Here is a 15,760-nt window from a genome sequence, read left to right as displayed (position 1 = left end):
CAAACCCTGTGTGCCATTTCATTTTTTCTTCGACAGTCCAACAGATAGTGACGATTAGAATAAGCAGCTACAAATTCAGGAATCAGGAACAATGTCACTTCGAAACGAATTGCTGTTTCCCCCAGCCCACAGCAGTACAACACAAAGACAAAACCACATCCAAAAACCACAAGAACACACATATCCAACCTAACACATATGTAGATCCAACCTAACACACATATCCAACCTAACACATATATCCAACCTAACACATAGACTCAAACTAACACACATACCCAAACTAACACATATATCTAACCTAACACACATATCCAAACTAACACATATATCCAACCTAACACATATATCCAACCTAACACACATACCCAAACTAACACACATATCCAAACTAACACACATATCCAACCTAACACATATATCCAACCTAACACACATATCCAACCTAACACATATGTCCAAACTAACACACATATCCAACCTAACACATATATCCAACCTAACACATATATCCAACCTAACACATATATCTAACACACATACCCAAACTAACACATATATCCAACCTAACACACATACTCAAACTAACACACATACCCAAACTAACACACATATCCAAACTAACACACATATCCAACCTAACACATATGTCCAAACTAACACACATATCCAACCTAACACACATATCCAACCTAACACATATATCCAACCTAACACATATATCCAACCTAACACATATATCTAACCTAACACACATACCCAAACTAACACATATATCCAACCTAACACACATACTCAAACTAACACACATACCCAAACTAACACACATATCCACACTAACACACATACCCACACTAACACACATATCCAACTAAATTAAAAAAAAAAAAAAAAAAAACACTGTCCAGAGAAGGAACGCCAGCCAGCATGACTGTGGGAACCGCGGGTCTGCATGAGCTAGCAGTTAGCTTAGCCCGCCCCGCTTCCGCGTCCTGTCAGACCGCCCTCGGCGTCTCCTCCTCGGGCGCAGCTCCAGGCAGGGGCCGTGGTCCCTGGGCCCACCGGACGAAGCGGACCAAGCTCCCCCAGCCGATCCAGCGCCAGCTCTCCCAGCCACCAAACGAAGACAAAACTTAGACGCAGACGTGGACAAAGACGGTACTGGCTGAGGACGCCGCAAATATGAGTGGGCGCCGCCATCTTCTCACACCGGTGCTGGCTGGGTGACACAGGCCGCTGCAAACGTAATGTCGCGCCGCCATCTTCCCACACCGGAAGCGGATGACAAAAAAAGTACATGACTCTGACGTTCATTGGTCTTGAAATGCCAGCAATGGGAAGCGTCAGTAAAGCCTTTTTATTCACTTGTAAATCTTTATGATTTAAAATATATGAGTCGGGCGCTTTCCATAACATTTTTAAGAGCACTGAACAGTGTTAGCCACTAGATGGCAGTATGGCACAGCTCATCCAGACTATGCGTCATTGGCTCTCGTCCCATCTCACGTCCCACGTGCGGAGGATCTACCTTAACCATCACATGCAGTTACTGAAGAGGCAGACCGTACATGTGGGGGGGGGGTATGACATGCAACAAAAGTCCCCGGCTGGGACTGAACCACCAACAGTTACAACTATCCCAGATAGCCCCCGGATGTGGACTACTGATGGCCTTCTTCTGGCCCTGACAAAGTGGATGTGAGCCTGAAGTGGTCCACGTGTATACTACCAAATATGGCCCAAATGTGCCAAATCAAATGTGGGCCTTTTTGGCAGTGATGCGGCGCTCTCGGCAACATGTGATCTGGATGTGAGCCTGAAGTGGCCCGTGTGGTAAATGGTGAATATGGCCCAAATATCAATATGGGCCACCTTTGGCAAATATGTGGCACATGTGGCATTGCTATGGCTTGGTTCTGGCCCAGATCTGGTAAAAAGGAGCGGACCACCAAAGTGCCATCATTCCACGCGGTACGTGGGCCCGGATGAAAGTGCCGGGTGTGGGACGGGTCCGGGCCGCAGCAGTTTTGCTCTCTGGGATGTGGCGTGCACTGTAACCATACAGAGACACGCTTTTTTTTACCGGTGTATTGTACTGTGACCTGATGGTGTCAAACTATTTGAAAACAGTTTGCTCCAGAAGTGTATCCCCTTCATCTGGTAGTGGGCAAAACCCATCAACGCAGCAGCCAGAAGCAGCACATCAATACACACGGGAACATCTCCACCCACACTACGGACTGACAGGGATGGGGTCTACTCCTGGACCTTCTGTGGAGAGCCGCAAACTGCGGGGAGCCAAATGAAGCCCACGAAGGCCAAGAATAACCTGGGATGAAAATAACAAAGTGGGCGTCCGGGTGGCGTGGCAGTCTATTCTGTTGCCTACAAACACAGGGATCGCTGGTTCGAATCCCCGTGTTACCTCCGGCTTGGTCGGGTGTCCCTACAGACACAATCAGACGTGTCTGCGGGTGGGAAGCCGAATGTGGGTATGTGTCCTGGTCGCTGCACTAGCGCCTCCTCTGGTCGGTCAGGGCGCCTGTTTGGGGGGGGGGGACTGGGGGTAATAGCGTGATCCTCCCACGCGCTACGTGCCCCTGGTGAAACTCCTCACTGTCAGGTGAGGAGGCATGTGGTAGTCTGCAGCCCTCCCCGGATCGGCAGAGGGGGTGGTGCAGCGACTGGGATGGCTCAGAAGGGTGGGGTAATTGGTTAAGTATAATTGGGAGAAGAAAAAAAAAAAGGGGGGGGGGATAAAATGTAAAACAATTTTTAAAAAAGGATTGGCTTACTCACACGTACTGTGAAAAAGAGTTGTATTACCGCATGACACTTTCAAATCATGACAACCTCAACACATGCACATTTGGCCGCACATCTGCAACAGCAATTCAGCACTATAAGTTCAATTACCACACAACAGTAGTTGTGTATACTGCATTGCCCTGCACTGGGGCAATGCACAGTCTGTGTTGTTAACGGCGGACTGCACCAACGTCTAACAGGCGCCGGCTGCCCAGGCGGTGGGAGCAGCGCAGCCTGCTGTAGAGCGGAGACTAACCTCTTGACGGTGTGAGTCTGCTGCATCAGTGCAGCCTGGTTCATGGCTTGGATCCAGCCATTCATGTCCTCCTGCGTGTCCGCGCTGAAGAAGTACGTCCGCATCCCACAGTGCTCTGCCTGTGAGCCAATCACAGAGTTCTTATTGTAAATGTAGGACCGCATCCCGGTGTGGCTCGCCTATCAGGTGGAGAGAGAGAGAGAGAGGGGGGGGGGGGACGGAAACGAGAGAGACAAGAGAAAGAGAGAGAGGGGGAGACGGAAACGAGAGAGACAGAGAGACAGACAAGGATGAGAGACAGACAGCGAGAGAGAGGGACAGATAGACAGACAGGGACAAGGGAGAGAGAGAGAGACAAGAGAAAGAGAGAGAGAGACAGAAATGAGAGAGAGAGACAGAGAGACAGACAAGGATGAGAGACAGACAGCGAGAGAGACAGACAGACAGACAGACAGACAGGGACAAGAGAGAGAGAGAGAGAGACAGAAATGAGAGAGAGAGACAGAGACAGACAGGGACAAGAGAGAGAGAGAGAGAGACAGAAATGAGAGAGAGAGACAGAGACAGACAGGGACAAGAGACAGACAGCGAGAGAGAGAGAGACAGACAGACAGACAGACACAGGGACAAGAGAGAGAGAGACAAGAGAGACAGCGAGAGACAGACAGACAAAGAGGGAGAGAGAGAGAGAGAGAGAGAGAGAGAGAGAGAGAGAGAGAGAGAGAGAGAGAGAGAGAGAGAGAGAGAGAGAGAGAGAGAGAGAGAGAGAGAGAGAGAGAGACAAGAGAAAGAGAGGGGGGGAGACGGAGACGAGAGAGAGAGAGACAAGAGAAAGAGAGAGAGACAGAGAGGCAGACAAGGATGAGAGACAGACAGCGAGAGAGAGAGACAGACAGACAGACAGGGACAAGAGAGAGAGAGAGAGAGAGAGACAAGAGAAAGAGAGAGAGACAGAAATGAGAGAGAGAGACAGAGACAGACAGGGATGAGAGACAGACAGCGAGAGAGAGAGAGAGACAGACAGACAGACAGACAGACAGACAGACAGGGACAAGAGAGAGAGAGAGAGAGAGACAAGAGAGTGAGAGGAGAGACAAAAGCGAGAGAGAGAGACAGAGACAGACAGGGACGAGAGACAGACAGTGAGAGAGAAAGACAGACAGACAGACAGACAGACAGACAGACAGACAGACAGACAGACAGACAGACAGACAGACAGACAGGGACAAGAGAGAGAGAGACAAGAGAGTGAGAGAGCGAGAGACAGACAGACAGACAAAGAGAGAGAGCGAGAGACGAGAGAGAGGGGGAGACAGAGAGAGAGGGCGAGAGACAGACAGACAGACAAAGAGAGTGCGAGAGACGAGAGAGAGAGCAAGAGAGAGCGAGAGAGACGAGAGAGACAGACAGACAGAGACGAGAGAGAGAGAGGACACATATGATACCACTGTCTCAGGGTAAACTATATGCAGTATGCAGTAATGCTGGCAGCTTGAGGAGTAAAGAATAAGTATCAGCAAAACGTCAAAGCAGCGCATGGATGAGTGACTCGTTTTGCTCACTTGTTCACTGAAAATGAAAAGCATTATTCTGAACAGAGGCAACGATAACATTGCACATAAAACCAAAAAAATAAAATATAAAATAAAAAGATCAGCGAAAGGCTGGAGATGTTTAGGACATGCGAAGGTGTAACTTGGGGTTGGAGTTGCAGGTTTCTCTGCACGAAAGCGTCTGCAGGGTGATACTACTGGAATATTAGTAACGAAATCACACAGCAACTACAGCCAAAAGCCATCGCAACACAACAGCACTGAGTAGTGTGTGTCACCAACTCAACACACACACACACACACACACACACACACACACACACACACACACACACCATGACTATCACATTACCTGCCCAAGCCTTTAATGTGGTGGTATGGAATGTTGTTCAGCTGTTAAATATTCCAGCCCACGGTCCATTGGATTAATCTGCCCTCACCAAATCCCCCTCAAATCCCCACCCCGCCCCCGCCTGCCCCAGCATGGGGCACCCTCTGCTGCAGCCGGTCATCCGCCAGCGCACAGGGCTCAGCACATTCTGCAGCGCTCTGCAGCTCGGCTACTGAGCTGCCTCTGCTTTCAACTCAATAATAACCTTCTTGTTTTTTTCTCTGTGACATCCAAATGAGTAAATAAACACAGTCCCCCCCCTTCAGATCCCGTCGGGCCTACTAGCTGCCCCGGAGCACCGTCTTGATCTCGGGCATTAATAGCGTTATTTCACAGGATTTAACCCGATTTTACATTCCCGCCTTGCCAGGATTCAATGTTAAATGACTAGCAGGTCAGCTGGAAACTAACTGCTGCCATCCATGTTTGCTTGCTGCCTTTACTCTTGGAAGAGAACCGCTAAAACCCGTTAAAAATGAACAAAGTCCATCACAAGAGCATGCATTACACACAAATGAAAAGTCGCTTTCATTTTAATCCCTGCTTTCACCACGGCCCATTGTTGGTTTGTTGAAAGCTGGCCTGACATGATAAGCACATCCTACACACAAGTCCTCCAACCCATACCACCACACAGGTCGTTTGCCCTCTAACACGACCCGCAGGAGCGTTTCCTGAATCAGCGCCCCTACCGGCGGCAGGAGGTATGCCACGGATACTTGTCGCTGCGGTGCATTGTGGGTTTTCAAAGCAACGTGAGAGCAATAGAATATGCCGTCGGTGCGTTTCCGTGTTGTTTGGCCGTCTAGTGTAGTAACTAAGATTGCTGTCGGCAGTGCGTTTACCTATGAATGACGTCATAAGGGCCAACTTAACGTTAGCCAACAGTTAGCAAGTCGGCTAGCGCGGACATTATAACCACTCTCATTAATATTCCTTCTCAAGGTAGCTTGTGGAAGGAGGTGCTTATTGTCACAGGGAAAGTCACGTGTTATAATCATGGAGGGCCGCGAGGGAGCAGCTCAGAACGTAACTATAGCTCCTAATAAGCTGCTTGTACGCACAACCTACGGGGTGGTGTTTGGGTGGAGGGCAGTGTCCCTACACGGTGTGATCTTGCGTGGATTCAGAAGAGCCTCGCCTCCAAGTGAGTCTAAACTCATTAAAGTAGGACAAATGCCACACAATTGGATTTAAAGCGACAATCAATTAGTGTGGCATTTTGAAAACTGTTGGCTATATGAAAATCAGTTCTCTAAACTGTGCCGGTCAGTGGGGGCCACAGACGAGGTGAGCACAGCAGAGGAGGCTGCAGCAGACGCAGCAGGACACGCCATAGCCTGTGAGATGATGTGACGTGAATGGTTGTAAAGTGGTGACGGGCCCCAAAACAAAGCCGCTGAAACCGGAGAGGAGTGTGGGAAAGACGGCCGGGGCCGCCAGGACATTGTGAGGCCCGCCGTGTGACCCTTCTATCCCACCATTCCCATGTCGCCGGGAACCTGACGAGTGACATGGAAGTTGGTGGGAAGAATGCCAGTGCTATAGTCTCGACACACATTAAAGACCCGGCGAAGCAGGTCTCACTCTCAGGTGGCAACCGGCAGCTGAAGCCTGGCCGTGTTTGCAGCATGTAGTCCTCAATGCACCGAGCAACGCGCAGCTGCAGACATGTGGCTTCTGCATGTGGCTTCTGTATCTTACTGCATGCAAGGACAAAAAGCAAAAGCCTGCGATCTGTGTGCCGGCGTCGTCTGTCCATGACCGCGGTCATGTGTGCAGATCGAACACGGATGCACGTTGCACATGTGCATTCGCTGGCATGACATGAAACGACATGAGCTGAGGATGGAGGATGAGTGGCTTACGAGGCGGAGGTCAAATCAAATACCTATTCATGCACGACAGGGAGCCTGTTTGTTTCGGGACAGCCAACCGCAGAGGAGAGCACTCGCCCCGCCAGCGCGCACACACCGGGTCACAACGGGGGGGCAACCGGCCAACAGGAAATGAGAGAATCACAGTGAGGTGAGCAAACACAAGAGAACACAACGCAGGAGGGATACACACCGAGCGTGCTGCAGATCATCACCGACTCACACGGGGGGGAGGGGGGGGTGGTTGGGGCTGCGTTCGGCTGGCAGGCCTCGTCTCAGAGGCCTGAAGAAGATTAACAGTCAGCAGCAGCGACAACGCCGAGACCGCCACCAAGTCTTACAACCACACAGCGGAGTGTAACAGTACAGCCAACGATCGAACCAAGTAAAACACGCGGTACTTTACATGCAGGCTGGCCGCTCCAGCCAAGTAGGGATAACTTGTACACTCACTGTACTGCGCAACTCGGTACCTGTCACTACGCCCTTATACTGATATTTAATCATCTATGTTTGCCAACAGCACCATTTTCAGCATAATACTGTGACTGGTTATTTTCTTGCCCGGTGCGGGATTCGATCCGGGGTGTACTGCACCATAAGGCGACGTCACTAACCGCTCGGCTAAAGGGTCAGACCCGTTAGCTAGGGGCTAACGTGTCTTATTAGTAGTTTACAGTCGTCACCCTCCCCGGAAGCGCGCTTTGTTCATCCCGCGCTCCGAAGAGACTCCTGCGGATCCGCACACTTCCGGATCCCGCCGCTGCCACCAGTGTAACCGGTTACTTTCTTGCCCGGTGCGGGATTCGATACGGGGTGTACTGCACCACAAGGCGACGTCACTAACCGCTCGGCTAAAGGGTCAGACCCGTTAGCTAGGGGCTAACGTGTCTCATTAGTAGTTTACAATACCAAAAATGTTTTTTAGAGTAGAACGACCAAGGTCGTCATTTTGACGGTTTTGGATTTTCGAAGTTTAATAATTTTGTGAACACAAGATACAGACCTGCCACTCTCTGAATGCTCTTAAAATTGCATATATTTGCATTAAAATGAGTTTTACATCAATTGCACAAAAAAGTTACGATCAGATCTACCTAAAACGACCATGAGCCGTCAAAATGTCCGCTCGTAATTTGCGCGTGATGGTGCGCGTCATGTCAGTATTTATGACGTGTGCTGGTGGCGTCATTTCCTTGGTGAAGTTCGTTGCTCTGTGCTATTAACACACTAGCGCCCTCCAGTGGAGAGAAATAGTCTACACTTGCTGTGTGGTTATGTCCAACATGTGTGGTTACAGACGCACCATGACTACCACCGAGGCGCTGCAGTGTTTACAGCCGTTGGACGGCGGCCATTTTGAATTGTTTAAAAATAGTATTAAAGTTGTTAAAACGTTAATTTTGGTGTCAGTTAGTTTCATAACAGACACACTAACATATGTAATACATTAATATCTCTACTGAGTATTTATCTTGACACAATATAGAGATTGAAACCCGCGGCAGTCAAAATGACCGCCCACGGTCGTTCTAGCGGTTTTTAAGTCCCGGTCGTTGTTTGGGGCTGTTTCAATATTTATTTTCACTTCTTTTTTTCACATGTCACGTGTTATAGGCCTTGTTACGTTTGTTAGATTAGCAATATGTGTTTTCCGGTTTGTTTTTCAGGTCATATTTTCACTTTTTCAATCTTGCTGTTCAAGCGCGATCACGTCTCTCTGAAGGTTAAGCTGTTTAAAAATAGTATTATAGCTGTTAAAATGTTAATTTTGGTGTCAGTTAGTTTCATAACAGACATACGTATTGCATTAATATGTCAACTGGGTATTTATCTTGACACACGCCCATGGTCGTTTTTAGGTAGGAGTGAAATCCCGGTCATTCTAGTGTTGACAGTGTGAATTGCAAACTATCCACTCTACCACATGGCTGATTGAAGGAAATACAACAGCCGACCGATGCCAACCATGTGGAGGGCTCGTTAAACTCTTCACGCACTTCCTGTAACAGTGACTGAACGTTAAAAAAAGCATTGTGCTCCAGCTGATGGAATATGTAATACGCAGCCGCCCAGGGAGGGCTCAGCACAAGACGGGGCTTTAAATACATGCACATGTACGCCAGATCCCCGAGCAAGTGGAAGGTGGAGAAGCTGAGAGGGTGGAGAACAGATTGGCTGTATAATTAATACGCCAGGCCTATTGTTATGTAATATAATCTTTAAAATGCAGGAGATATGGGGTGCCACACACACACACACACACACACACACACGAACTCAAGAGGAAGAAAGGGAGCTGGGAGGCTTGTAATAAAATGCCCTGGAGCTATGGCACAGCATCAAACACTCGGGGAAAACTGTTCTCCGCTATGAGCCCCGCAGCTGCAGCCGGCACATGTGTTGTAAGAACACTCTGGCTGCACCCAGAAGCTGTTAACCCCAGTCAACCCTCAGGTGGATTTCCCGAAAGGTGAAAAATGAGTCTGACGCCTCCAGGGAGGAGTTCTCACCGTGCACTCTCGAGAGAGCACAAGAAACGTCTACCAAACGTTAGAGCTGATTATAAATACTTAACAGTGAATTAAAGAGGTCCAAAAGTAGGCTTTGAATGACCAAAGTCATTTAGTCAGTCAGTCAGTCAATTCGTCAGTTAGCTAGTTAGTTAGTTAGCTAGCTGGTTAGCTAGCTAGTTAGTCAGTAAGGCAGTTAGCTTAGCCTGCCCCGCTTCCACATCCTGTCAGACCACTCTCAGTGCTTCCTCCTCATGCGCAGCTCCAAGCAGGGCCATGGTCCCTGGGCCCACCGGCTGATCCAACGCTAGCTCTTCCAGCCAGACACCTTCGATATAACGCCCCGTACTCCACAGGATGACACCACAGTCAACGACAGGGGAGGCCACTGCCAGACCGCCCTCGGTGTTATCGGAACTGCCGGTCTGCATGGGCTAGCAGTTAGCTTAGCCTGCCCCGCTTCCCTGTCCTGTCAGACTGCCCTTAGTGTTACCTGTTCGGGCGCAGTTCCAAGCAGGGCCGTGGTCCCTGGGCCCACAGGATCTAGCAGACCAAGCTCTCCCAGCCGATCCACCATCAGCTCTCCCAGCCATCAAACGAAGACACAAACTTAGACGCAGATGTGGGCAAAGACACTGCATGGACAGTACTGGGTGAGGCCGCTGCAAATGTAAATCCACACCGCAATCGTCCCACACCGGTACTGGGTGAGGCCGTTGCAAATGTGAATTCGTGCCGCCATCTTCCCACGCCGGAAGCGGAAGCTAGTTAGTTAGTTAGTCAGTCAGTCCGCCAGTCAGTTAGTTAGTTAGTTCATTTATTCATCTTTATGGTTGTGTTCTTAGACAATTGACATCTTAAGTAATTGCAGCTGTCAGTGGAATATCTCGGACTGGTCTGTAAAGTGGAGCAGCGTGTGGTCGGAGCGGTGGGCCGTAAGCATGAGGGAGGAGATAAGAGTGAAGACAGTGGTCTGCCTGCAGGTGGAGCAGCAGGACCTGAGGGGCACCAGCTAGACAGGTACACACCATGCTACACCAAATATTTCAATACTCGTACAAACTGTTATCTGGGCCAATTTGGGTTAACCATTAAGACGGGCACATCTAGAGCGCAGCCATATTTTCAACACAATGAAAAGACAAAAAGACTCAGATGCAGGTGCCAAACTCATGAGGTCCATAAGATGTGGTAAAAGTTTGAGGATGGACAAATGATCTGTTGGGTAGGGCGAATTTAAACAAAAAAATACTGTACAGGCATGGATTTGTATGAAGAACCAGCAATAGCCACTAACATGACCACTGTGACAAAAGCATGTCTTCCCTGCATGACTTATAGAGACAGAACTACAGACAACAACACAACAACCACATGAAGAGCCATTACTGAAGTGTTACCGTGGTATGGCTGAACATATACTTAAGACGTGAGATGGAAACTATCAGTCACCTCAGTCCTCAGGCAAGTTAGTAAGTTTTGCTTTAAAGCATACCCAGATAGCATCCAGATGTGGGCCACTTCAGGCACTGATGCGGCACTGATGACCTTCTTCTGGCCCTGACAAAATGGATCTGAGCCTGACGTGGCCCACATGTATAATAACAAATATGGCCCAAATGTGCCAAATCAGATGTGGGCCTTTTTTGGCAAAGATGCGGTGCTCTCGGCAACATGTGATCTGGATGTGACCCTGGAGTGGCCCGTGTGGTAAATGGTGAATATGGCTCAAATATCACAAAACAAATATGGGCCACCTTTGGCTGATATGTGGCACATGCGGCATTGCTGTGGCTTGGTTCTGGCCCAGATCTGGCAAACAGGAGCGGGCCGCCCAAGTGCCATCATTCCATGCGGTATGTGGGACGGGTCCGGGCCACAGCAATTTTGCTATCTGGGTATCGGGATATATGACTGTCAAATGAAGGGGTTCCAAGTCACACAAACTTGGGATACAGAGAGGGAGGCTGTTGCCGTGGAAACTAGCGGTAGGGAAATTTGATCAAATAGTGACAAAAAATAGTTGTGAATATCCCCAACAGAATTGTGAGTAAAAATGAATTGATTCTGGCTAGTAGCCATATGAAAAATAAATTCTTCTAGAGTTCCTACCCAATAGGACAACAGTAAAAAACCTCATATCTAAGTGTTACCTTAAATGCATATTTTCGACTTATGTGGTCATCAGGTTCCACAGGGGAAATGACATAGCTAGGCAGAGGGATGCTCCCAAGCACTGTCTCCTCTCGACTGTCTGCGAAACACACACACACACACACACACACACACACACACACACACACACACACACACACACACACACATACAAACTCGTCGTTAACCATATTGCAGTGTCCAAAGACAACAGTTCCTCATACAAATTCTCATACAAATACAACAGTCTCTCATACAAATTCTCGTACAAATTTTCATACAAATACAAATAAAACAGTCTCTCATACAATTCTCATGCAAATTCTCATACAAATATAACGACAACGGTCTCTCATACAAATTCTCATACAAATACAAATATCTCATACAATTCTCATACAAGTTCTCATACAAATGCAAATACAACAGTCTGTCATACAAATTCTCATACAAATACAAATACAACAGTCTCTCATACAAATTATCATACAAATGCTCATATAATTACAAAGACAGCAGTCTCTCATGTAAATTCTCATACAAATTCTCATACAAATACAAATGCAACAGTCTCTCATACAAATTCTCATACAAATTCTCATATAATTACAAAGACAGCAGTCTATCATGTAAATTCTCATACAAATTCTCATGCAAATACAAATGCAACAGCCTCTCATACAAATTCTCATACAAAGTCTCATACAAATTCATAGTTAACCATATTACAGTGGCCAAAGACAACAGTCTCTCACTTCACCAACCATTTTTACTGTAATTCATTAAGCAATTGCAAACAGCAGAGTGATAGCTGGGACACAACTCAAGGATGATTCAAGGATGCACATGAGGGCATGTAGTCACTTGGCAAGGCTTGTCTATCATTCGAGATGTTAATGGAGGAGAGGCGTTATGCTATGGCAAAACAACCACAGAAGCACACTCCGTAATGACGCACTGAGGTTCATGGGAAGGGGGGGGGCTGCAGTGTGACAATTTCTCATTACTCTCCATGTCACCATTGACTGAGAGATTATTCACCCTTGAGTCAAGATTGCGCAGTGTGTGTTAGTTTGATTTCCACATCGAGCCGGGGTGCCCTATGACACGCCAATCGATAACTACCAAGCCTCTGCGTGGCACTTTTCTTAGACTCACCTTTGTAATAAAACAAGCAGTAGTCTGACAAAACAAACCACTTCCGTTTCCACAGCCGCATCCCAGAACTGTCCTGGAGGAGAAGGTGGGGACGAAGGTGGGGGGAGGAGACAACAATTTATTTAAAAGCCCTGCTCAGGAAACCAATTTCAATTCACTTAAAAATGTATACAGTAAATGGACTGCGTTTATATAGCGCTTTTCTAGTCTACCGACCACTCAATGCTCTTTACGGTGTACGCCTCACATTCACCCATTCACACACACAGTCGCACACTGATGGAGGAGGCTGCCAGGCAAGGGGCCAACCTGCTCATCAGGAGCAGTTAGGGGTTCAGCGTCTTGCTCAAGGACACTTCCACATGCTCTCTGCAGGAGCCAGGGATTGAACCAGGAACCTTCGATTATTACTAGATGACCCGCTCTACCCCCTGAGCCATGCCGTATAGTCGGGGACATGGTGCTCTTTAATGGTAGGCAGAGGGGGAAACAGGCCTCCCGCATAACATCCATCCATCCATCCATCCATTATCCAAGCCGCTTATCCCAACCGGGGTCACGAGATGCTGGAGCCTATCCCAGCAGTCATTGGGAGCCAGGTGGGGAGACACTCTGGACAGGCTGCCAGGCCATCACAGGGCCAGCACACACACACACATTCATACCTAGGGACAATTTAGTACAGCCGAGTCACCTGACCTACAGGTCTTTGGACTGTGGGAGGAAACCGGAGCCCCCGGAGGAAACCCACGCAGACACGGGGACAACATGCAAACTCCACACAGAGGACGACCCGGGACGACCCCCAAGGTTGGACTACCCCAGGGCTCGAACCCAGCACCTTCTTGCTGTGAGGCGGCCGCGCTAACCACGGCGCCACCGTGCCGCCACGCATATCATTAGAAAAATGATTTTCTTCCAATTAGCCGAAGTTTTTTTCTCCTCAACTCACGGCTCAAATCTGGCTCTAGGTTCATCCAGATGGCGAAAGGCTTTTAAATGAGGGGATTTTTTTAGTGCTATGAATCACATATCATTCTGCATACTGTAGTGTAATAGGACATGGAGTGCTTGGTATTAAATAGACATCCACAAGATCAGGCACATTTAATGATAGTACGTCATGTTTTGCCACACAGGGTAAATAACACAACAACACAGTAATATGTCTGGTTGTGCTGGCAATTAGGAAAAGAGCCTGTTCTAGTTCCCTCTCAGTAAGAATGTCAGTTTGATACGTTAGAGATGAGGCTCAACCTCTCGTCCTGTGATAACTACTACTTAACACTACCATAAACCAAGCAACATATCTCCACACGGCAGTTTACTGGATGTTCATGCCATGTTGCCTAACAGATAATGAAGCTAGCACGGGTGTAATTATCTACTGCTGACAGTCTGTGATGTCAGGTCTTCTGTCCCAGACCCCCACCCCCCCCACACCCCTAGAAGCACCCCGGGGTGTTGTACCCTCATAGATGCCATACCAGGAGTATGGTTGGTTATAAAGAGCTGCCACCAATTTACAAGTAATTCCTGACTGTCAACACACACAAAACAGCAACAGTGGTAGCAAGACTTGTCTGATGTTGTTGTTGTTGTTTTGGCCACAAGGACACAGTGTCACAGATGTGAAGCACAACTGTTGTGTGACTGAACAGAACGACACAGAGTCATTATCTTAAGTTTGTAACTGAAATGGGTCTAGTATTAACCTCATATTTTCAACTGAGTATCTAACGTTGCATATTATTTACATTATATCCTGACTGGACACTTGGGAATCGGACTTGGAATCGTATTTATTGCAAAGTACAAGAGCATACGAGGAATTTGTCTTGGTATGTTGGCGCAAGAGGGAAAGATTAACAGTAAACCGAGACCACATGACAGCCCCTGATGCCCAGCACTGGACGGCAGGAGCTGTTTTGACAAAAAGTTAAATCAGGATTTTTGCAGAATAAGAGTTATTTACAGGGTAGTGCAGGTTTTAGGCAAGGTGTCCGTATGCAGCGAGCACAGTAGGGAAGATAGAAGGGGGTTGGGAGGGCAGCAGTGTCAGGATCTGTGGGGGTGTCTGTGGCTTGTTAGAAAGGCCCACTGTGTAGGCAAGAAGCTGCTCTTGTGGGGTGAGGTTCTGTTTTTTACAGACCTTAGCCTCTTGCCAGAGGGGGGTGTTTTGAAGAGACCATGGCCTGGGTGGGAAGGGTCAGCCATTATCTTTACTCCTTGCCTCAAGTGTGCTGGAGGCGTACAGGTCATGGAGGGATGGCAGTTTGCAGCCAATCATCCTCTCCGCAGAACGAATGGTATGCTGCGGTCTGCCCTTGTCCTTGGCAGCGGCAGCGGCGTACCAGATAGTTGTGGAGGAGGTGAGGATGGACTCAATGACGGCAGTGTAAATGTGCACCCTCATTGGCTTTGGCAGGTTGAACTTTTTCAGCTGCCTCAGGAAGTACATCCTCTTCTGTGCCCTCTGCGTGAGGGAGCTGATGTTCAGCTCCCACTGGAGGTCCCGGGCGATGATGGTGCCCAAGAAGCAGGATTCCACAGTGTCGACTGGGATCCGCACAGGGTGATGGGGGTGGGTGGGGCTGGGTACTTTCTGAAGGCCACAACCACGAACTGTCTTTACAGCGCTGAGCTCCAAGTTGTTTTGGCTGCACCAGGACACTCGTCTCCCAACTGTAGGAAGACTCATCCCCACCAGAGTTGAGCCCAATAAAGGCGGTGTCGTCAGCAAACTTCAGCAGCTTGACTGACGACCCAACACTGACATTGTAAACTAGATACAGTGGTTCAACGGAGCTAAAGTTAGCTTATTTGAATCATGGTTTTACCTAACAAACAACCCAAAAAAAAAAAAAGGGAAAAACTTAAAAACTTTTATCTAAAGATTGATTTGTTTGAGCAGGTTCAAGGTCATTGAGAACATCTTACCTGCATTTCTGTCGAAGGTGTTTCTGTGAAATCTTACCTCAGGTGAAACCACATGGACAATACCAAGTGGCTGAATATGAGGGAGAGGCTAAGAGAGGATAGTGGTGCGG

The 15,760-nt window shown here is 48.2% G+C and overlaps 1 protein-coding gene across 1 annotated transcript in view; it reads right to left on the bottom strand.

Moving 5' to 3' along the window:
* The window catches only part of plekha7b (pleckstrin homology domain containing, family A member 7b), a 176,292-nt gene that overhangs the window by 51,330 nt on the left and 109,202 nt on the right, over positions 1-15,760 (bottom strand). The window contains exons 7-9 of the mRNA XM_056278536.1: positions 12,711-12,783; positions 11,552-11,652; positions 3,065-3,243 (exon numbers count right to left, since the gene is read on the bottom strand). Coding sequence (XP_056134511.1) covers positions 3,065-3,243; positions 11,552-11,652; positions 12,711-12,783 — 353 coding nt within the window. The remainder of the gene's footprint in view (positions 1-3,064; positions 3,244-11,551; positions 11,653-12,710; positions 12,784-15,760) is intronic.

The sequence above is a fragment of the Lampris incognitus genome, chromosome 4 (genome assembly GCF_029633865.1).
Source record: "Lampris incognitus isolate fLamInc1 chromosome 4, fLamInc1.hap2, whole genome shotgun sequence".
NCBI classification, from domain to species: Eukaryota; Metazoa; Chordata; class Actinopteri; order Lampriformes; family Lampridae; genus Lampris; species Lampris incognitus.
This window is presented reverse-complemented; position numbering and strand designations above follow the sequence as displayed.